The sequence below is a fragment of the Ursus arctos genome, unplaced genomic scaffold (assembly GCF_023065955.2).
Source record: "Ursus arctos isolate Adak ecotype North America unplaced genomic scaffold, UrsArc2.0 scaffold_14, whole genome shotgun sequence".
NCBI lineage: Eukaryota > Metazoa > Chordata > Mammalia > Carnivora > Ursidae > Ursus > Ursus arctos.
In genome coordinates this window covers 10372469-10394098 of record NW_026622808.1, presented here as the reverse complement: position 1 = coordinate 10394098, position 21630 = coordinate 10372469, and the positions used below count along the sequence as shown (strand labels likewise).

Below are 21630 nucleotides of genomic sequence, written 5' to 3'. Positions count from 1 at the left end.
AAAGACCAAGGCACAAACAGAAAAGAAGGACTTTGCAGGGAATGGCCATGATGCGAAGGCCCGGTAGTCAGACGGGGTGTTTCTTTTCTGGAAAGATAAGAGCTAGGATGGCTGGCCAAGGTTGGCAAGGTGCTGCCATCTGGGGAGAGAGGTGGTTGAAGTCCTCACCTCGGAGGGACTGCCAGCAGTGCTGAGAGCCTCCCGGTGGCTCCGGGGCAGACTCGCTGCGAGATCTGGCCTGTGTCTCTCTCCAGCCTTGTGCAACAGCTCGGGCAAAGTCCCCCGGTCGCTGGCTCGGTGGAGCTTGGCTCAGGCACCCTTGGGGTTCTGCAAGTAAGGTGGGGGGAGAGAAGACGGGAGAACTGGGAGTATCTGCTTCGGGCTGGGCAGCTGGGTAGACACGGGGTGAGGGCAGACGTGAACACCCGCACAGGGTGGGGGACGGTGACCATGTGGACCGGCCAACAGACTCCAGAGCCCGAAGGGTGAGGCCGAATTGCGCAACTGAGCGCAGCAGAGAGGGCCTTGGGGGAAGGAGGGCGGCGTGCCTGAAATCAGGAGGCTGGGAGCTGTGCCGCTCCTGGTAACGCCGGGGTCCTAGGGCTCGGCGGCTGGAGTGTGTGGCCGAGGTGGGGCGAGGCCGCAGGGGACGGGGGCTGGCGGGGTGCTGGGTGGAGTGCAGAGGCTGTCAGTCTACACCGATGAAGACATGCGTCACGGTGGAGAAGTGAACGTAAGCCCAATGCTGGAGGCCTCCGCCGAGCGGATAGAAGCTGGAAGATGCGTGCGAGCGGAGGGGTGATGGATGCCCAACAGCTGGCTGGCGTGGGCTTCCAAGGGCCTGGGGTTTGGGAGGGAAGGGAAATTTTTTGGAAGCCACAGCAGGGAGGAGGAAAGACACCTGCCGCACCTCAGGATATGTGGAATGTGGGGGAGACACCAACAGTCTCTTCCAAAGAGTTGCTTTGGAGCAGAGCCAAGTTTCCGTGAGAACAAGAGGGAGGAGCCCGGAGCACAGGGTTGGAAGGTTGGTTCGAGGCAGGGTCGGGGGGAGGGTAGGAGATCGTCCCTCGGGGATAAGGCCAGGGGACGACGGATGCCCTGGCCAGCGTGGACAGGGCGAGAAGGCCTGCTATCCCGGTGAAAGATGGGGGTTCGTTTTACTTGCTGAGTCTGTCTCGGGCTTGGTCTCTCTGGCACGTTGCTGTAATAACGGCAATGCTCGTATCTGCTGACTCCTTGCTGTGCTGTCGACCCTTCTCAGCCCTGACATGTACTGCCCCCCTTATCCTCACGACTGTCCCCCTTTGGCAAGTGGGGAACCCTGCACAGGGATTGCGAAGCGAGGAAGCAGGGAGCCTGGATTTGAACTCAGGCATCTGACCCCTACCTAAGCCTTGTCTTTATTTTTTTTTTAATTTTAAGAAGGTATTTTGTTCTCTCTCTTTCTCTCTCTCTCTCTCTTTTTTCTTTTTTTAATGTTAAGTGCTACACCCAGTGTGGGGCTCGAACTCACGACGCCAAGGTCAAGAGTCACAGAGTCCTCTGACGGAGCCGGACAGCCGCCCCTAAGAAGGTATTTTATTTAACCTAATATATCCCAAATTGCTGTCATTTCAACATGTAATCAACATAAAATGTTATCAATAAGATATTTTACGTTATTTTCGCCATACTAAGTCTTCAAAATCCAGTTTGCGTCTGAAGTCAGACTTGCCACGTTTTTCATGCTCAGTGGCCGCACGTGGCAAGAGGCGCTGCACTCTCTCTAAGGCTTGGCTCTCGTCGCATTGCATTCCACATCCCGCTGTGGTGGCGAGGCGGGCAGTGCCCGATGGGGGAGGTGAGCTTTCCACCCAGCTCACCCATCCATCTCCGGGAGCCCCCTGTAAATCCCTCCACGTATTTCAAAGAAAAATTGGCAAAAGGGTTGGTGATTCTTTGCATGGCCAGTCATGGAGGAGAAAAGGGCTCTCATAGGTAAGCCATTCTCTCTGCTCTGGGAGGCTGTGTGGTTTTTCCAAGAAGCAGTTTGGGGTGGTGGTTCAAGGCACATATTCAAGAGCTGGGTTGCCTGATATGTTTCCAGGTTACCCTGCTTGACTGTGGTTAAGTGACGACCTCCCCATGCCTCAGTCTCCTCATCTGTAAAATGGGGGATACTAATAGCACCTACCGGTTTGTGCCGAGGATTACATTTATTCATATACGTAAATTAGGTGCTGAGAACACACTCGGACACGAGTAAGCCCTTTGTGCATATTTGCGCTTTCCACTTTCCGCGCCAGCCCGAGGGAGCGTGCTTGCAGAAGAGATTCTCCGGGGTTCTGGGGCTGAATCTGCCTGCGTTCAAACCAGGTCTGTCTAAATCCAGGACTCATGGCCTACCTCCAGCAACTGATTGGACAACTAGACAAGTCTTACACTCCCAGGGCCCACTTTCTCCCCAGCACAGAGGGGAAGGATATCTTCTTAAAATTCCTTTGTAAATGCCAAGTGACGGTTCTCTCCTGGGCACAGTGCAAGGGCATAGTTCTAAAGAAGACAGACCAGTCTCCCCTTTCATGAAATTTACTTTTCCGAGTGTCTTGGAGGAAGAGGCATAATAAATGTAAATAAATAGGGGTGCCTGGGTGGCACAGCGGTTAAGCGTCTGCCTTCGGCTCAGGGTGTGATCCCGGCGTTATGGGGTCGAGCCCCACATCAGGCTCCTCCGCTATGAGCCTTCTTCCTCTCCCACTCCCCCTGCTTGTGTTCCCTCTCTCGCTGGCTGTCTCTATCTCTGTCAAATAAATAAATAAAATCTTTAGGGGGCGCCTGGGTGGCACAGCGGTTAAGCGCCTGCCTTCGGCTCAGGGCGTGATCCCGGCGTTATGGGATCGAGCCCCACATCAGGCTCTTCAGCTATGAGCCTGCTTCTTCCTCTCCCACTCCCCCTGCTTGTGTTCCCTCTCTCGCTGGCTGTCTCTATCTCTGTCAAATAAATAAATAAAATCTTTAAAAAATAAATAAATAAATAAAATCTTTAAAAAAAAAGTAAATAAATAAATAATAAGGCAACTGGGATAAGTGCTCAGGGAAAATGGAGGTGTGACACGATGGAGAGGGATGGGGATAAAAAAGCCTCATCTCGTTCTAAACTCTAACGGTACTGAACTGCTTGTAGTTTTTCCAAACACCTTACTTACTTTTGCCCCAGGGCCTTTGCACATGCTATCACCATCTTTTCCCTTCTTTACCTGGCCGACTCCTACTTGTCCTTCAGGTCACTGCTTAGATGTCCTTTCTTCCAGGAAGCTCTCCCTGATACCCCAAGGCTGTCTTAAGTGCCTCCTCTGTGTCTCTAAGAGTCTGAAACTTTTCATCCTCACACCAATCACACTGTACGAGAACTTCCCGGTGACTTCTCCGTGCCTTCCAGGCCTCCCTCCAAGCCCGTGACTCTCAGATGTTTTGACCGTGGTCTCCAGTAAAGACTACATTTCATGTCATGATGCAGCACACACGCACATACGAGCACGTATGGTAGATGAAAGTGAACGAAATGTCTCATGAAATAATCTCCGCTCTCACGACATGGGATACCCCTAATAGTTGCATTCTATTCTATTTCATTAAAAAAAAAAAAAGAACGCTGTTTGAGGCTGACTTTGACTTTATGACCCACACAAATTCTCATAAATGTGCATTTTGAAAATCTTTTTTCTTTTAAAAGATTTTATTCGTTTATTTGACAGAGAGAGAGCACAAGCAGGGGGAGCGGCAGGCGGAGGGAGAAGCAGACTCCCCGCTGAGCAGGGAGCCCGATGCGGGGCTCAATCCCAGGACCCCGGGACCATGACCTGAGTTGAAGACAGACGCTTCACCGACTGAGCCCCCCAGGCGCCCCGAACATCTTCTTTTTCAAGTTTACTTATTTATTTAAGTAATCTCTATGCCCAACCTGGGGGCCTCATGCTCACAGCCCCGAGCTCAAGAGTCGTGTGCTCTTCCGACTGACCCAGCCGGGCGCCCCTGCGTTTTGAAAATCTTGCCCTGGGCGGCTCAGTCAGTGAAGCATCTCCCTCCATCTCAGGTCATGATCTGGGGGGTCCTGGGATCGAGTCCTGCGTCAGACTCCCTGCTCAGCGGGGAGTCTGCTTCTCCCTCTGCACTTCCCCCTGCTTGTGCTCTTTCTCTCTCTCTCAAATAAATAAGATAAAATCTTTAAAAATAGAGAGAGAGAGAGAGAGAGAAAAGAAAATCTTGCCCTAGCCAGAGGTCAGAGTACTTTTTCTACGAAGAGCCTGTTAGCGGATATTTTAGGCTCTGCAGGGCCATATGGTTTCTGTCACAAGTTCACTATTCAAAACCCTGCTGTTTGTATCACGAACGTAGCCCCAGACAATACGTAAATAAATAGCTGTGGGCTCTATTTCTATATAAATTTATGGACACTGCAACTTGAATTTCATATAATTTTCACATCACAAAATCTTCTTTCAGTTTCTTAGCTTGACGCTCATTGGAAAGCAGGCGGCGGGCTGGGCTGGGCTGGAGGCCGCGTCTTACCGACCCCTGCCGCAGACCGTAAGCTTTACGGAGGCAGGGACCCCCGTCTGTCTGTTTTCCCCCCTCACCTCTCTAAGTACCACACAAAGCCTTGCTTGCCTTCACTCAATATTCAGTGAATGAATTATTAAAGGCAGCAATTTGTAAATTAAACATTTTTATTACACAAGCACTGCGAGCTCGTAAGCAGGCAAATCCTCAGTCATCCTGCCTCTTCGAGATAACCATGTCCTTTCCTACTTTTTATGCCGTAGATGCCAGGAATTCAGGGAAAGGTTATTTTCTGGCCAAGGCAGTGGTAAAAAAGTTCTATTTCCCCTCAATTCACCAGGGACCTGGGCTTCCCTTTTATGGTCATAGGAGATGTACAGGGCGCTCGGAGGGCTTTGCAGGGGGGCATCTACCCTTATCAGGGAGTCAGGGAAGTTCTCCTTTCCTAAGGAAGTGATGTTTAGGCTGAGACGACATCTGTTGAGCAAGAAAATGGGGAAGTTCCACGATGAGAGGGCTTGGTGTCTATTTAGAGGCGTCTGGCTGGAGGGTAGAGAGGGGGTGGAAAGTGGCATGAGATCGGCCTGCGGAGGTGGGCACAGACCACAGTAGAAGGGTCTTCCCATCTAGATCTGATTACCAGCTTACAGGAGCTAAGCAAGAGAAAAGGAAATTAAACACACACACCCCCTCCCCCAAAAAACATCCCAAAGAAGCCATCAGCCAGATCCAGAATGAGGAAGATTCTACAGAACCAAGATTCTGTTTCTCATCGAATCAGTGGCACGGAAACCAAAAAGAAAGAAAAGGGAGGGAATTCCTTAAAGAACAAAAGAGACTGAAGGGACTCAGGAGCCAAAGCCACGTGTGGGCCTTGTTTATTTCTTGGAACAAAACAGGTGTAAAAGGCATCTTTGAGATAATCAAAGAAATTTGAATGTGAACTGGGTGTTGTACGATATTGAAGAGTGATTGCCATTTTTGTTGGGCACGGTGGTTACTTTTGTTACAAGCCCCTGTTAATTATAGATGCACGTAAGTGAGATAACAGGTGTCTGGGCTGTGTTCTCTCACGCTCCGGAAAGAAGCTGGAGGGATCTCGTGATAGAATAATATGCATCTGGTCTTTGTCCCAGTTCCTGGCACGGTGCTTCTCAAAATCGTGGAGTATTCTGAGTAATAGGGGAGAGAGGAGGGTTTTATGTTATTCATACTGAGGCCCCCCACATTGACAGCCCTCTCGGGGACCAGAGCATACTTGCTCACTCCATGGCCATCTCTGAGGCTAGTGGCCGAAGCTTAGACTGACCAAAATCTGAGCTCCGTCTAGCACCAAAGCCCAAACCAGAACTCTTCTTAAATCTCATTTTAGCCATCACAGATAATCACCCAGGGATGGCGTGTTTCCCTTTTTTCTTATTAGCTTGCATTTCCGTAGGCAGTGGGGGAACAAGCTCCCTGGGAGTTGGGTCCAATTCTAAATTCCACTGGTCACTTTACCTTGGGTAACAGAGTGCGGTGCTGCTGCTGTCCCCAGCGCGAGCGGTCACGTGGCCACCCAGGAAGGTAAGGCTCCTCATCCCCTACCGTTCCTCCTTGCTCTTCCCAGACCACAGCTTTCTGTGGGCCCAGGCCAGTGTAGCCCACTTCTGACACTATGATTAGCTCTTTTTACTACTGGCATTCTGACACCAAAGCTCTGTGTGTGTGTGTGTGTGTGTGTGTGTGTGTGTGTGTGTGTGTGTGGTTTTTCCCCCCACGCCAACCAATTCTCCACCTGTCCAGGTAACGGCGTGTGGGGCGGGAAATTGCTTGGCCAGCGGTGCTTTGCCGCTGGGGAGTTCTACTCTCTGGCCAAGTCTCCCACTAAGTACCCAGAGTGAGCTTAACCCCCCAAGGCCGTCCCCACTTCAGATGCCAGGCCCAAGTCCCGGGCCTTCTGTACTTCTGACCAACTGATTACAAATGAGGGTTCCCGTCACCCCCTCCGCAGGTCCGGTAATTTACTAAAACGGCTCATGGAACTCAGGACCACAGTTTCCTGTTACTGATTGATTACAAAGGACACAGCTCAGGGACAGGCACTGGAGGAAATGCACAGTGTAAGGGGTGGGCGGTAGGGTGGGCTGGAGCCCCCCCCTGCCCTCCCCAGCTGCACGACCCTCAGAGCCTAACTCAGAGCTCTCTGAACCCCATCGGTGAGAGGGTTTTTATGGAGGCTCTATTATGTAGGCATGATTGATGAAATCCTGGTGATTAACTCAGTCTCCAGCCCCCTTGCCACTCCCTGGCGGTTGAAAAGTGGGGTGAAAATTCCAGCACTCTACTCACACTATTCCTAGCAACTGGCCCCCACCTGAAGTTAAATAGGGGTCCCCCTAGGGTCACCTCATTAGCATAAACTCAGATGTGGTTGGAAGGGCTTGTGATGAATAACCCAAGACACTCTCCTATCACCCTTTTCACTCAGGAGATTCCAAGTGTTTCAGGAGCTCTTGTGCCGGGAACCTGGACAGACCAAATATATACATGTGTCTCATTGTATCACAGATTCCCGAGAAGTGATAATAAAATGAGAAAAACGTTGATAATTGTTGAAGTTGAGTGACGGGTACATAGAGATTCGTGATGCTGTCTCTGGGCTTTTGTGTGTATTTGGAAACTTAGACGCTAAAATATTCATAATAAAAGAGAAAGACAGGGGCGCCCGGGTGGCTCAGTCAGTTGGGCGTCCGCCTTTGGCTCAGGTCATGACCCCAGGGGGCTGGGATCGAGTCCTGCATCCAGCTCCCTGCTCCGAGGGGAGCCTACTTCTCCCTCTCCCTCTGCCTGACACTCTGCCTACTATGCTCTCTCTCTCTTTATCAAATAAATAAATCTTAAAAAAAAAAATAGAAGAGAATGACAGAAAGGGATAGAAGAACCTATAAGCCATACTAAGGAGTCTGTACTTTGATTTTTAACTTTGTACTTTGAAAGAGTTTTCGAGTTACAGTGAGTTAGAGTATTCCCGTAGACCCTTCACCCAGCTTCTTCTAATGGTCCATCTTATACCCATAGCGTGTTTTTATCAAACCGAAGAAATTAACATCGACAGAATACCACTAGCTGAACTCTACAGATTTTATTTGGATTCCTCCCGTTTTTCGACTCCTTTTTCTGCCCCAGGGTCCAATCCAGGAGACCACATCATAGTTAGATGTCATGTGTCCGTTCTCCCTTCCAGTCTGTCTGTTTCTTGGTCTTTTCTTGCCTTCCGTGACTTTGACACTTTGGAAGGAGAGCCCCCAGGTTTTGCAGACTGTCCCACAGTATGGATTTGTCTGATGTTCTCTCACGGTCAGAGGTTATGGATTTTGGGGAAGAGTACGAAGGTGATGTGCCTTTCTCATTGCAACATGTCAGGGAGCACATGATGTCAATGGGACTTACGTTCATTAACCTTCATCGCTTCATTAAGGTGGCGTCTGCCAAGTTTCTCCGCCACTCTTCCCTTTCTATACTTCCTGAGTCACTGAACCCAGCCCACACTCAGGGGATTTTAAGAGTGGAGGAAAGTCGCTGGAGGGATTGAAGCAGGGAAGTAATGCTGTTCAAGGAATTCTCTGCCTGACACCCTGAGTGGGCAGCGACAGTAGACAGGAACGGATTCGAGTGATGTTCGCAGTGTGACTCAGCACGAGCTGGTTCTTCATGGCGTGTGAGGAAGGAGAGAGGGTGGAGACAAAACAAGGATGGCCCACGGCTGGGTGCCTGGGGCCCTTTCGCTCCCCTAAACCAAGGTCTGTGTGCCCCTAGGAGCTCGTGCGCCTCCCCTGCCCGCTAGTGAGATACCCCTCTCTGGTTCTGGATCTTGTCTTGCCTGGGGGCAGGTCCCTGAGGGTTACTGGGGCCGAGGCTGACTTACACACATACATCGGGGGTTTGGTATCACCAAGGAGGGTCGGAGTCGGAGCTGCAGGGAAGACGGGACAGCCGTCGAGGGGCTGCAAGAAGCTAGAGGAAAGTGAGTCAGCCCGAAATCCTTTTCTCCCCTCCACGTTTAATGACCCGGTTATGGGTGTGTAACCAGAGGTTCCGACTCAGTGGTTTCAAACAAGTACTTTAATTTACCTCTGCGAGCGCAGCCAACCGGCCTCCCCGGGCCGAGCGCGTTTTGGTTCTCCCTCCGGGGGCGTTCTGGGGGAGGGCTGGGCGGCCACACCTGAGCCCTCACCTGCGCCGGCGGGCCCCCCGCCCGGGTTTCTTCTCCCCTCGGCGCCTGCGGGCGGGGGCGGGCGGCGCGGCGGGGGTCGGGACCGGGGGCGCGGGCCCGGGCGCCGGTCGGGAACCGCTCCCCTGCGGGGGCTTGTAGACCAGGTGGAAGATGAAGGCGTTGCAGTACCTGAGGGGGCGTGGCGCCGTCAGGGGCGGGGCTTCCGCGGGGCGGGGCGGGGCGGGGCGGGGCGGGGCGGGGCGGGGCGGGACGGGACGGGACGGGACGGGACGGGACGGGACGGGACGGGACGGGACGGGACGGGACGGGACGGGACGGGACGGGACTGGACGGGACTGGACTGGACTGCCGGGGCCTAGCACGCTCCTGGGGATGGGCCAGCGGGCGGGGTCCCCGGAGCTGGATCCAGCCCGCGGCGTGTGCGCGGGGTCGAGGCCCGCAGGGGCGGGGGTAGCGGGGGCGTGGGGGTCCCCGGAGGGCGAAGGACCCTGCGGGGGTCGCGAACCCTTACCAGGGCATGCAGTTGTCGGCGGCTCGCAGGCGAAAGGGGGAGCGGAAGGGGTTGGGCCGCGGGGGGCTCGTGCCCCCTCCCGTGGCCACCGCCATGGTCTGGTCGTCCATCACACAGCCGTACTCGCTGCTCTCGGTGAAGAAGGCCGGGACTCGGAGGGACTGCGGTGGGCGCGGGCCTCTGACTCCCGGAGCAGCGCCTCCGCCCAGCCCCTCCCCAGGCGCCAGGGGCTCAGACGGGGGTGGAAACCGGGGACCCAGACAGACCGGGAGGGGGAGAGGCACGAGGCAGGCACACAGACAGACAGACAGGGTCAGGAGGGCCCTGGGCGCGCCCCGGGTCTGGGGCAGAGGGTGGGAAGAAGAGGCTTTCGGAGGAGGAGGAGGGTGGGGGTGTGGCAGGAGGGGGGAGCAGGTCCCTTTTGGCCCATCCCCCACCTGTAGCCGGGGCAGCGAGCTCAGCCAAGTGTCCTTGAGACCGAAGCCAGAGTTAAATCCTGCAGACCGAGGGAGAGTGGGCGGGAGCTGTCGCCCACGGCCTTCTCCCAGGTCTCCACAATCCTACCCCAGGCTCTTACCGATAACCAGGTCAGGTTTGGGCCCCTGCAGCAGGTGGTAGGGCCGTGCAGACACCTTGATCTGCAGGTCTCTGCGGCCCCCCTTCTCCTTAGTGCTGGAGCTGAGCCGCGCGGATACCCCGGAACCAGGACGGACAGACACTTCTGGTCCATCCTGGGGAGGCAGAAGCGGAGTGGAGAAACCACTGGAAGTTAGGGCACTGGGAAGCACGTTAGACAAGGGGAGAGCAGGAGGTAGGAGCGCAGCCCCCCCAGCCCTCACCCTCTGCAGGGTAAAATGCTGCTGGTCACTGTCGGGGGGCAGGCCGTCACCCACAAACTGCAGTTCCAGGGCCACGTGAGGGAGCAAGACCAAGAGCTCCTGAAGGACGGAGAGGACAGATCAGGGTCCCACCCCACAGCCAGCTCCACACCCAAATGCCCAACCTCCGGTCCTGGAGGGACTTACCCAAAACACCATGACAAGGTCAAACTCCTTCCCGGCTTCCACCACGTGGATTTTCAGTGACTGCTTGTTCTGGATGTTGAGCTCAGGGACTGGGTGAGAAGCTAGCCGCTTAAGAAGATGGTCTCCCTTCCTCTTGTCCCCCTCCAGCTCCCTGCCGCCCTCGGCCCTGAGGCTCTGCTCTCCTTACAGGACTGGGGCACCAGGTGGGTGATGACATAATACACAGTCAACGGGTAGGTGAGAAGCACGGCCATGGGGGAGTCCAAGCTGAGGCCCCTCCACGTGTAGTAATCCTGCCATGAGCCTGGGGAGAGCAGGTTACTGGGGTCCCTGGCCCCGGCGTGGACCCCAGCCCCTTCCGGTCTAATAGCCCCCTTCTTCTCAGCCATTCAGACTGCTGGCCCTCCAGTCTCTGTCCCTACCTCTAGCTCCCTCGGGGCCCCTCCAGCTCACCAAAGAGGGCCCTGGGTGGATCTGGGGGCACAGGAGGCATCACGGCGGGCCCATCCCCCTGGAGAAGCTGGTAGGGATCTCCTGAAAGGATGGAAGGAAGAAGAGGATCCTGGGGTCAGGGAGACCCCCACCCGGTGCATCCCCCTCTTGCTTCTAAAGGAGCTGTATTCCCTAGAGCTGCAGCAAGGGAAATGGGAGGTTGCCTGTGGATGGGGCTTCTGGATGGGGTGGGCAGGGGTGAGTACCTTGAGGATTTGGGAAAGGCCTGAAGTGGCCGTGGTGGTTGGTGGTGGCGATGGAGTTGGGTGTGTATTTGAAGGCATTATCTAGGACCGGGACAACTGTTTTCTCCCCCGTCCTTCCCTCTAGGCTGAGGGGCCCATGCCTGAGGAGAGGCCCCACGAACCACTGAGAAGAAGGCTGAGGGCTGGCGTGCTGCCCCTGGGGTGCCTGGGGGTGCCAGGGCCTGGAATCAGCATGCTGAGCTGGGTCCAGTAGCCGCGAGTGAGGCCCCGTGAGGCCAGAAAGGCCTCCTTGTTGAAGGTTTCACTGGTCACCTCTGGAGAGGGAGGAGGGGAGGGTTTCAGGGCCTGGTGGCTAGGACCCCAGACTATAGCTCTTCTCAGTTTCTCTCAAGGCCCCTGGGTCTGAATCTGGTTCTAGTCCTACAGAGAACGACCGTCTCCGACTGTCTACAGTGTAACAGGCACCGAGCTCGCAGAATCCTTGTCACAGTTCCCTGGGTTTTAGCGTTTGTGAATATACTCATTTTACAGACAGATGAGGAAATTGAGGCTCTAAACATTCACGTGATTTGTTTATGGTCCCCAGTTACTGGCGGCCCTGGGCAGCAAGTGCCTGCACCCCGTTCCCGAATCCCCGGCGCTCTCTCAGGGACGCAGGCTCGCACTCCTCCGTTCCAGTGCCTGTCTCAGCCCCAGGGCTCTAGCCCCCGGCCCTGAATCCCCAGCGTCCGGGCCTTACTCTTCAAACGCTTCCCCTTCCCTGTACCCAGGCGCCCAGCCCCAGTTCCAAACCCGCGTCTCAGTGCTGATGCCCTGTCGCCTTGGGGTACCTGCAGCGTAGGTAAAAGGCAGAGTCGCCAGCTCCCCGGCCCGCTCCATGAAGCCTGCAAGCCTTGGGCACCAAAACCGGTGGCTCACGTCATCTGGGCATCGCCGCCAGTCGGCCCGGAGACAAGTCTCTCCACAGTACAAGACAGCGCTGCACTGGGGGCTGGGGTCACAGGGGGTAGCAGGCACCCGGCGTTCATCCCTCTAGCTCCTTGGTTTGCTGTTTGCCTACAGCTGCCCATATATCGTTTTCTGTATACTCTGCTCCTAACACCTTGCTTTTTCCCTCCTTTGATTCCCCAGACCCTCACTCTGTCTGCTGCCCCCCCCCACTGCTTGCCTGAGTGTTGGGGGTCTCCCTCCCTCTCCTCCATCTTCCAGGCCACTCACCAAGGTGTCAGCTTCACCTCAAAGCTATGCCTATGACAGACGTGGCAGGTTCGAGCCCGGAGGGAGGCAAACGTGAAGCCTGGCCGGGGACCCCATGTCCGCATTGGGGTCTTGGCTAACTTCACTCCCAGCCTCGGGACCAGACTCTCCAAATCTCTGAATGGGGATGGAGACTGTCAGGCTGGAGGGCTCAGGAGTCCAGATCCCTCAGTCTCCCCCAACCTCAGATACCAGATTTCTTTACCGATGCAGCTGGGCATCTCCCACGGTGAGCTGTCGGGGCTTTCGAGGGTCTCCGGAGCCCATCGGACAGGCCATGCTGTGGCAGAGGAGCGCATAGGCCCGAGGAGCCAGGTTCTCGGTCCCTGAGCCCTTGCCGGCACTCTCCTGGGTTCCATCCATTAGCAGGTCAATGCCCAAGATGGTGCCGTGTTCATCGGTCACCAGTAAGAGGCAGGAAAGGTGCAGGGGGGTAGCCTCTAGGGAAGAAGGGAAAAGTCAGGGGCGGGGAGCAGCAAAGATGGTCAGGGTCCGGGGTATGAACAGCATGCCTACAGGGGCTTACGCGGGTCAACTAAGTGAACAGAGGGGACCAGGTAGAGAGGGTATGCCTCCTCGGAAGGGGCCACCTGCTGCACAATGCCGGGGGGTCTGCGGCCATGCAGAGTGTGGGCCTGCTGTTGGAACTTCCCAGTGGGTCAGTGAAAACATCTTTTCGGGCCAGATTGGCCTGCAGGCCACCAGATGGTGACTCCTGAATGGGCTGCCTGGTAGAGGAGGTCTTCCAAAGGGCAGAATGCCCAGCCCGGGGTTCTTACCGCTTCTCCGCCCCTTCCTCCTCTCAGGGCCCGGTTCGTCCTCCGCCTTGTCCTCTCGGCAGCCACCCTCACCGCCTCCTGCCTCCTGCTCGGCCTCCTCTGTCTCCCCTGGAGGGTTTGCTTCCTGGGGGGACTTCCTGCTGGTGGGGGCTGGCTCGCCATCGTCCTCTGGGTCTACCTTCTCCATGCCGGCACCCTCCTCCTCTCCATTCTTTTCCTCCTCCTCCTCCTCCTCCTCCTCCTCTTCCTCCTCCACTTCCTCCCCTTCCTCCAGGCTGACAAAGCTGACATAGGGGCTTAGGTCTCGCAGGTGGAGTGGGGGCTCATCTCCCAGGAACCGGGCAGCCCCCAGGCCTGGTCCAGGGCCTGGCTCTGCCCCTTGCCCCAGGCTGATACCCACGCTTCGGTTGGGCAAGACATGGAGCACCCAAAGGGCAGGGTCCTGGGGCAGCCTTCTGATCTGAGCCTCCAGCTGGCGCCAGCGGCCCTCCAGGCTGGCCCCTACAGCCCCACGCTCCGCGGCGAACTTTCGGAACCAGCCAAACAGGAGGGCAGCGAAATCAAGGAACTCATCTCGGTATCCAGACACAAACTCCATGTCTTCAGGGGCACAGGGTCTGGGCCCAGACTGAGCAGAGGAAGGGATGTATGGTGAGGGAGAGGATAGGGATGGGTTTGGGCCGGGGTCACAACATGGGGTGGGTGGGTTTGAGGGTCACTTACGGCGGGACCTCTGGACGAGTGTTAGCAGCTGAGACAAATTTTCAGGGCTAAGGGTGGGAGTTCGGGGTGAGAACGGGGGTGGGGGGACTAGGCTTGGAAGCGGGTGAGCAGGGTTTAAGATGAGTAGTCAGGAGTGAGATGGTATTTGGGGCTCACAATCTGCGGCTCAACCCTTCAAAAGTAGGGTTTGAATTGTGAATAGATTTGAAGGGCCAATCCTACGGGGAGGGGACTGGTGAGGAGGGATTACTGTGGATCCGTCCGTAGGGTGTGGAAGAGCGACCCGGAGCCCAGCCGCAGCGTCCCCTCGGCTTGGATCTGCTCGGCGGGGAGCCCCCCGCGGACCCAGCCCCTCCCGGCCGCTCCACTACTCCGGTACCTGCAGCCGCCACCACTTTTCGAAGGTAAATACCTCGGGGCTGGGGGGCGGCCGTGACGTCAGGGCGGCCGGAGCCCGCGACCCGGGTGGCCACGCCCCGTGCGTCCGAGGCGCGCGCGGAGGGGGCCGGGCCGGCTCTCCGGCCCCTCGCGGACTTCCCCGGGGACATCACCCGGCATGTGACCGAGTCCTGGCGCGCCGGCGCCGGTCGGGGAAGCGAAAGCGCCGTGGGGGTGGAAGGAGCAGTGTGGCCGCGCCTCCAAGTCCTCTGGCCTAGGGGCCCGACCTGGGGCCGCCGGGGTGGCGGCCCGGAGCTGGGCTGAGTCAGTCGGTCCGCCGCCCGCGCCGCGCGCCCCGCCGAGCACCGCGCTCGCGTTTCGCTTTGCGCGCACCTTCCCGGCCGTCCCCTCTCGGCGCGGTCCGCGGCAGACGCGGGGCGCGGGGGCGCGGGGGCGCAGAGCCCCGCCTCCCGGGCTTTCCCCGCGGCGGCGGGCGGGCGGACGGCGGCCGCGCTCGGGCCCGCAGTACCGACCGCGCTGTCGGTTCGGACGGTGCGAGCGCCGGAGGAGAGCGCCGCCAGCTCGCGCCGCACCCCCCCCACCCCGGCCGGGACTCGGCGCCGACGACCGCGGCTGCCCGGCATTCCCGCGGGCCCGGGACGAAGCCGCTGGACGCCGCGCCCCGGTCCCGCCTGGCCCCCGAGATGAGCCAGTTCCGGGGCGCCTGGTTCCTCACGCTCTTCGTCCTGCTGGTGCTGCTGCCTCCGCCAGGTTCGTCTGGGGCCGGGCTGGCTCCCAGGTCCCCGAGTCCGCGGACGGGATGGAGGCAGGGGGCGCCGAGGGTCGCGGGGTTACGTTGAGTAAGTGGCGAGCCGGGGTCCCCAGGCAGCCCGGGCAGGAGACAGGCTGGGGGACACCCGGGTCCCGGCCGTGGTAAGGACGTGTTTGGGGTGTGATGTGTGCGTTGGGCGCGGCGTTCAGATCCGGGATCTAGGGAAGAGGCGCAGTAACAGCGGGGGAGCCCCCGTGCTGACCACCTGTGCCCCCTCAGGCCATGGCAACGAGGGCAGCGTCATCGGCAGTTGTTACTGCCACACGGCGATTCGTTCCGGCTCCCCTACAACGGGGGAGTTCCTGGCACATCTCCGAAAACACCTGAGAGCCTACGATCGCTGTAATTCCTACATCAGGTAATCTCACCGAGCGCTGGGGGGGCGGCGCCTCTGGGGGCCTCCAGGACCCTCGCGGCTCCAACTGGAAATCTTGGGGGGACCTAGCCCCCTCCCAGGATTCCGTTCTCCATACCTTGCTTTCCCTCTTCCACCAACCTGGGAATTTCCCAGTCTGGGCAGAAAGGGCTCACTGGCAGTTGGCAGTGACTTCACATCTTTGGAATGAGGAAGGAAAGAGCTGAGACCACGGTCTTCTTCCCTAGGTTCCAGCTACACTCCCGGAGTGTGTGTGGGGGCAGCAAAGATTCCTGGGTTCAACGGTTGATGAGCTGCTTTGATCGCAAAGGTACGGGCTTCTCCCCTCCTCCAGGGCAGCGGTCTCCCCCTTACAATCGTCTTCGCCTCGGCTGCCTCCCCATGACACCTGGAGTTCTTCTTGTAGCTGGTGCCAGCCAAAGCCCCCTTTAGGCCCTGTTCACCCAATGTCACTCACCATCACTGTGGTGATTTTTGCCAGTTCCTCCTGTGCTCTAATTTACTTAGTATTTTTTCTGGAAACCAAGGCACTACTTTTGTTTTCCAGTATTGTACCATGGAAATGTAAAGACTTACAGAAAAGTTGAAACAATTGTTCAGTGAACATCATAGGCTCACTACCTAGATTCTACATTATTTGGCTTTTATATATTTGTATTTTATGTCTTTTCTGTGGTAGGTACAAAATACAGCAAATGTAATTTATATTTTACAAAATCAAGTTTTACAGCATGTTAACTATATTTGCTTTAGTGCACGCCCATCTGTCTATCCTATCCGTCATCAATCCACACGATTGTTTTTAAAAGATTTTGAGGGGCGCCTGAGTGGCTCAGTCATTAAGCGTCTTGGGATCGAGCCCCGCATCGGGCTCCTCCACTGGGAGCCTGCTTCTTCTTCTGCCTGTGTTCCCTTTCTTGCTGGCTGTCTCTCTGTCAAATAAATAACTAAAATCTTAAAAAAAGAAATAAAATAAAAGATATTGAGAGAGGAAAAAGCGGATGAGCAGGGGGAGGGGCAGAGTCCCCGCTGAGCAGCTTCGGGGCTAAGTCCCAGGATCCTGGGATCAGGACTTGAGCTGAAGGCAGACGCTTCACCCACTGAGCCACCCCGGCGCCCCCACCTTATTGTTTCATGCATTTCCAAGTTAGCTGCAGGCATGACCGGACTTCATCGCCAGACATTTCAGCATGTGCACTACTGAGTTCAATTCTTTATTGTTGCTGTTTCTCTTTTGAGGTAAAACTTAACATAAAGTAAGACGAACAAATTCTTATGCGTACACACGCCACTTCTGACAAACGCAACCAGCAGCTTGTCCTAAGCAGTAACACCTGTGAAGTCACAGCGCTGACGCACGGGCTCTGTTTTTTCTCCTAAAATAAATACCCAACCCGTTCTGATGTGTGGCAGTGGAAGTTGTCTTGCGTGGCTCCCGGGGCGTGCAGACTGCTCTGTGGGCTGGAGACCTACATGCGGGCTCGCACTTAAGCCTCCTAGTGCCTGGGGCCCTTGGTAGGAAAATTCTCCCTGCACCTGGTCTACAGCTGGAAGAAAGGCGTCCCAGGGAGGTCACGGGCCAAGGGCCAAGGTCACGCAGTGACTCTGGCAGAGCCAGGACTCCCACGGAGGTCTCCCTGTTCGGAAGGCATGCCCTTCCCAGTGCTTCCCTGTTGTGGTCTGCTCACTTCCTTCTCCACCCCCCTCTCCCCTCCGCCTCTGCCTTCCTCTCCAGGCCTTCAGCTGTTACCTCGACGTTCAGCTTGATCCACTATCTCCCCTCTGCTCAAACTAGTTCTTCACCTGGTCCCCTCATCTCATGGCCCTGATTCCTTACTTCTTGCCTCTCCAGAATGTGGATACGCTAAGTCTGGGAGTGCGACCCCCCAGAAGCATTTACGTCCTCCCAGCACCCAGGTTCCTGAGCCCACACAGAGGGCACCTTTAGACATGGGCTCCCCTGCTCAGACGTACCTGCCACCTGCCTCGCAGTCTACCGTGCAGCCCACGCTTCCAGCAGGAGCTCCATCCTTGGACAAAAAGCTCACCCACGCCAATGAAATCGCTGCATCCACTGAGGGCCATGGTCTGGGGGCTGGGCCTGAGGCTGGGGAGAGGCAGAAGCAGCTGGAAGAAAAAGTGGGGCCTTCGGCTGGGACCTCAGCCATGGTGCCAGTGCTGTCCCTCCTGACCATCGTCTTCCTTCTCACCATCGTCCTCCTGTACGTGCTGTGCAAGAGGAGGAGGGAGCAGTTACTGCAGCACTCTCCAGGTGAGCTGGACCTCTGGGCCCCTCTCCCAGAGACTCAGAGCCTCCTTGGCAGGGATCCTGCCCCCAGTAGCTCCTATGTGGCTGGAAGCCTGCCCCAGACAGATATGAAGGCTGTCTGCACCGTGGACCACAGGCCGTGAGAGGAGTCAGCTAGAAACGTTAACAGAATAGGGAGCGAGGGAGGGAAGCCATCACAGGCCCAGGGACCCGTACTTGACCTTCAAAGCCAGGCAGGGCTTGGAGCAACATAAGCTAGGGCAGGCTAGGGGGAGAGGAACCTGTGGAGGAAGGTGGGGGCCATTCATTTAATTCATAAATCTTTACTGAGCGCTTACTCTGTACTAGGTTGCATGGTTGATGTTTTGGGGTCTAATTCCCCAGCTCAAGCTATTCCCCCCTTTCCTTAATGTTAGAGCTGATACCTTAATTTCCTTGTCTTCTCCAGATTTGCAGCTTCATTACACACCCATGGCATCGGACTCCAACGCCTGAGCTAACAGTGGAAACCGTGAGGGTAGACACCGTGATTTATTCAGCTCCCTATGCCTTTAATTAATGCATTAGGATAATCCCTGGCACATAATAGGCACTCCATTGCTATCTGACGTTTAATATACAAATACCCAGCCACTGCCCTCTCGTAGACTCTATCTGGGTTTTTTCCTGTGCTATAATGTAAAATCTATCTTTCACTGTAATACCTTAAACAAATTATGTGTTTAATTACTAAAGATTATTTTTATACTTATTGACTCTTCTTTCTGCAAACATTGGCCTCATGCCCTTGCCCCCTTACCATGGTTCCTGGCTTCAGCTCCTCCGCTCAGGGTCCCACCGCCCCCTTGTCCCAGTCTGTCTTCACACACCAGCTGTTCCTCCCCCGAACACCCACTGTAGGCCTGCCCCCGCCCCCAGCAGGGACCATGCAGTTTGGTTTTATTTCCTCAATCCGCATATCACCCACATATGTTCCAGTGAGAGTCTGAGGTCCTTGCTTTCATTGCTGTTTTTATTATTAAAATCCCTAGTTCTTCTTTTGTCTCTTTCAATGAAGAAGAATGTGTCTTCATTGGTCCAGTCTGGAGAAGCCTGGGGTAGGGACACGGAGTGTTTGAGGAAACGCACTGGGTGTCTGACTCTGTCTGAGCTTGTCAGCACTTTTGTGTCGTGCACCTGCGGAAACACCCTGCTTGAGGAGCCAGGGCATCGAGGGCCGGCTTGGTCTTTGGGTGGCTCCGTCCCCAGCTTCTGCCCCTTTGTCTGCATATACTCTGCCCAGCAGGGCCTGTAAGTGGCAGCCCCGACTTCCCACCCTACAGGTCTCTAGGTTCTGTCCCCGGTGCTGGGGTGTCTTCCTCCAAGTTCTTGCTCTACCTGGTTGGCCTAGTTTTCCAGCATCTGCTCACAGGTTCGGGCCACATCGCTGAGCTTGAGGCGAGTGTAGTCCACTCGCTTCAGGGCCATCTGACAGTCCTTCCTCGAAGAGTAGCTGGAGCCCTCATGGGGCTGCCCTGTGGCCACCTGCAGGACATTCAGATGCGTCAGTGACGCACCCCTTCCCCTGCCCAGCTCCCCAAACCCAGCGAGCATCAGGTCTCTGGTCTCATTTCTTCCCTGAGTGTGAAGCCGTCCCGGCACACGGGAGGTGGCTGGGTGACCCAGGGCAAATCACCGAACTTGTTAACCTCATCTGTAAAGTGTGGGTAACCGTAACTACTTCCTAGAGTTGGGGAAGGATTAGATAAAGCCGTGTCCGGCACGTTGTAAAACTTAATGAAGGCTGTTTGCTGTTGTAAAGACTTGAGAACCCTCTCAACCCTGTCCCTTTTCTCAGGACGTTGCCACTTCAAGCCCCTGAGGTCAGGTCAAGTTTCCGAGTGCACAGTCTTGTGGCTTTGGCACTGCTCATGAGTCCTTTCCCAGGACTTCCCCGTCCAGCAGCTCAAGGGATGCGGGCCAGTGAAGCCTGCAAGGCCGCCTGTAATACTTTCCCTCCGGAGGCGGAAGCCGACCCTGGAAGGGAGGGGTTCTGCCAAGGTCACCCGGCTCGCTGGTGGGCGGTGCTCGCTGGTGTGGCCAGGTCCCAGACCGCTCCAAAGGCCAAAGCTCCGCCCCCCGGGGATCCCCGCAGGCCAAGGCTAAGGCTAAGGCGGAGAGCGGGGTGCGGGCGCAGCGCCTCCCACCGCACACACCTGGGTGAGGTAGCGGATCTGAGCCGACAGCTCGGCCTCCACGTGCTGCACCGACGCCGTGAAGGCCGCCGCCTGCCGGTCCAGGAGCCGCTCGTTGGTTTTTTCCTTGGACAGTTCCAGGATCACGGTACCTGCGGGGGCGAAGAGAGGGCCAGGGCTGGCCGGAGAGGGCCGCGGCTGCCCCACGTGAGAGCCCGTCCCTTCGCGGGCACCGGGGGTCCCTCCCCTCCCCGCTGCGAGCGCACGTGCCGGCCGTCGTGTCCCGAACCTGCATTCTGGAGAATAGCGCCGATTTCCCGTTCGATGTCCTCCAGGGCGCGGAGCCTCTCGTTCGCCAGGCTGTAGGTAGCCATCGCCACTCTGGGACGCCCCCCTCCACGGGGTTCTCCCGCGCCGAAGCGCAACACTCGAGCCCGGAAGCGGCTGTCGGTTTGCGCCTGCGCAGGACGCGCCCGGGGGCTGCGACTACAATTCCCAGGATGCCCGGCGCCGCCTGGCCTGGTGAACTACAACTCCCAGGGTGCCGTGCGCATGCCCTGGTCTGCGCCGCCGCCGCCACCTCGCGACCACCTGTGGTAAGAGGCGGTAGTGAAGCATTCATTCGCTAGTCCGAGGTCGTTCAGACCTGTCCGCCTTCGCGACACTCCTGGGGTCTGGATTTGATGTGTTCTACGAGAAGTGCCTGCGCGGCTGCTGGTGCTGAGTGATGATGGTGGGAGCTCTGGGGTGCTCTGCCTGCCTGCCCGCCCCGCTCCGCCGTCCGTCCGGCCTGGGGGATAGGCTGACTCGGTGAGTGTTCCATTGTTCCTTCCGGGCGGGAGCGCCTCTGACACCCAGGCTTCGCAACATGTCCCGGGAGCTGACTCCTTTCAGCCTTCCCCCCTTCGCTTTCTGGTCGCCGGTTACGCGGCGGGATCTGGGGATGCGGCATGAATGGGATGGACTGTCAGGCGACAGCGAGGTCGACGTTTGCTCCGAGGCGAGCGCAGGGTGCACCTGCAGGAGCCCGGAGAGAGGAGTCTGGGCGCAGCGCTGCTAGAGCCGAGTCTTGCGGGTTAACCAGGTGGACGAGAGGCTGCAGTGGAAAAGGGGAGCGGCTCAGGCAAGTGCATGGGGCCAGGGAGGGAGTACAGCCAGGGATTCAAGTTTGAGCCAAGCGAGTGACCGGTGGCGGCGGCGGGGCTGGAGTGGGAGCCAGACCAGGAAAAGGCTTACAAGCTAAGTAATTTGGACCTTGTTCTGAAAGCCCTTGGGCACCCTTGAAAGATCTTCAAGATGTGTGTTATGGCCGGGTTTGCCTTTTTTGGAAAGGTCAATCCGGACAGCTTCTGGAAGGTGGGGAATGAAGGTGGTTGGCACAAGGTTAGCAAAGGAATGGAGACTTTCAGTTCAGCTCGAGGGACCTAGCATTTAATTTCACTCCTTTTTAAAATTCTAATAAAAGAACAAGTGGATTTTATTAAGGGGTCAGAGAGAGAGAGAGAGAGAGAGAGAGAGGAATGAATAGCAAAACTTTAGATAGAAGCTGGAAGACAGAAGGGTAAGTGGTGACTGATTTAGTAGTGAAATGGTAGTGAAGGCAGCGATGGGGAAAGCTTAAGAGCAACTTGTTTACTCTTAAATTAGTAGCGTCATGTACAATGGGGTGCAGTTGATACCAAAATGAAGGGGATTATTTTAAGTAGTTAGACCCCCCCCCAGATCTTCTCCTTTAATGCATACATCTGTGCGACCACTCAACCTCAACTCATCGGACTACTGGAGGTTTCTCTGCTGAAGATGGAAAACAGAGGGTCTTTGCCATGGAAGCCCCCCCCCCCCCCGCCCTG

At 56.6% G+C, this 21630-nt stretch overlaps 3 protein-coding genes and 1 long non-coding RNA gene across 6 annotated transcripts; 2 read left to right on the top strand and 2 right to left on the bottom strand.

Moving 5' to 3' along the window:
• Positions 1-289: 289 nt before the first annotated feature.
• Positions 290-8635, top strand: LOC130543578 (uncharacterized). Its single transcript, XR_008959035.1, has 3 exons — positions 290-333; positions 1487-1576; positions 6055-8635. It is a non-coding gene; the product is annotated as an uncharacterized LOC130543578 (long non-coding RNA).
• Positions 7665-13628, bottom strand: ZMYND15 (zinc finger MYND-type containing 15). Its single transcript, XM_057311369.1, is given in 11 exon segments — positions 7665-8926; positions 9270-10000; positions 10109-10207; positions 10295-10383; positions 10482-10598; positions 10748-10828; positions 11154-11306; positions 11823-11983; positions 12211-12366; positions 12455-12689; positions 13029-13628. Coding segments are annotated over 11 exon segments (2592 nt in total). The 5' UTR covers positions 13627-13628; the 3' UTR covers positions 7665-8754.
• A 611-nt stretch (positions 13629-14239) lies between these two features.
• Positions 14240-18351, top strand: CXCL16 (C-X-C motif chemokine ligand 16). Its single transcript, XM_048226639.2, has 5 exons — positions 14240-14900; positions 15181-15319; positions 15565-15647; positions 17190-17609; positions 18055-18351. The coding sequence occupies exons 1-5, from the start codon at positions 14834-14836 to the stop codon at positions 18099-18101; spliced, it is 756 nt and encodes a 251-aa protein (XP_048082596.2). The 5' UTR covers positions 14240-14833; the 3' UTR covers positions 18102-18351.
• On the bottom strand, positions 16539-20249 carry MED11 (mediator complex subunit 11). Of its 3 annotated transcripts, none has more exons than XM_044391764.3 (4): positions 20070-20249; positions 19802-19932; positions 18984-19130; positions 16539-18698 (listed from the first exon to the last, which is right to left on the bottom strand). In XM_044391764.3, the coding sequence occupies exons 1-3, from the start codon at positions 20152-20154 to the stop codon at positions 18993-18995; spliced, it is 354 nt and encodes a 117-aa protein (XP_044247699.1). In that variant the 5' UTR covers positions 20155-20249; the 3' UTR covers positions 16539-18698; positions 18984-18992. The 3 variants fall into 3 exon arrangements, with proteins under 3 accessions (XP_044247699.1, XP_026376568.1, XP_057167351.1); XM_026520783.4 differs by having other exon boundaries at positions 16539-18782; positions 20070-20248; XM_057311368.1 differs by having other exon boundaries at positions 16539-19130.
• Positions 20250-21630: the final 1381 nt, after the last annotated feature.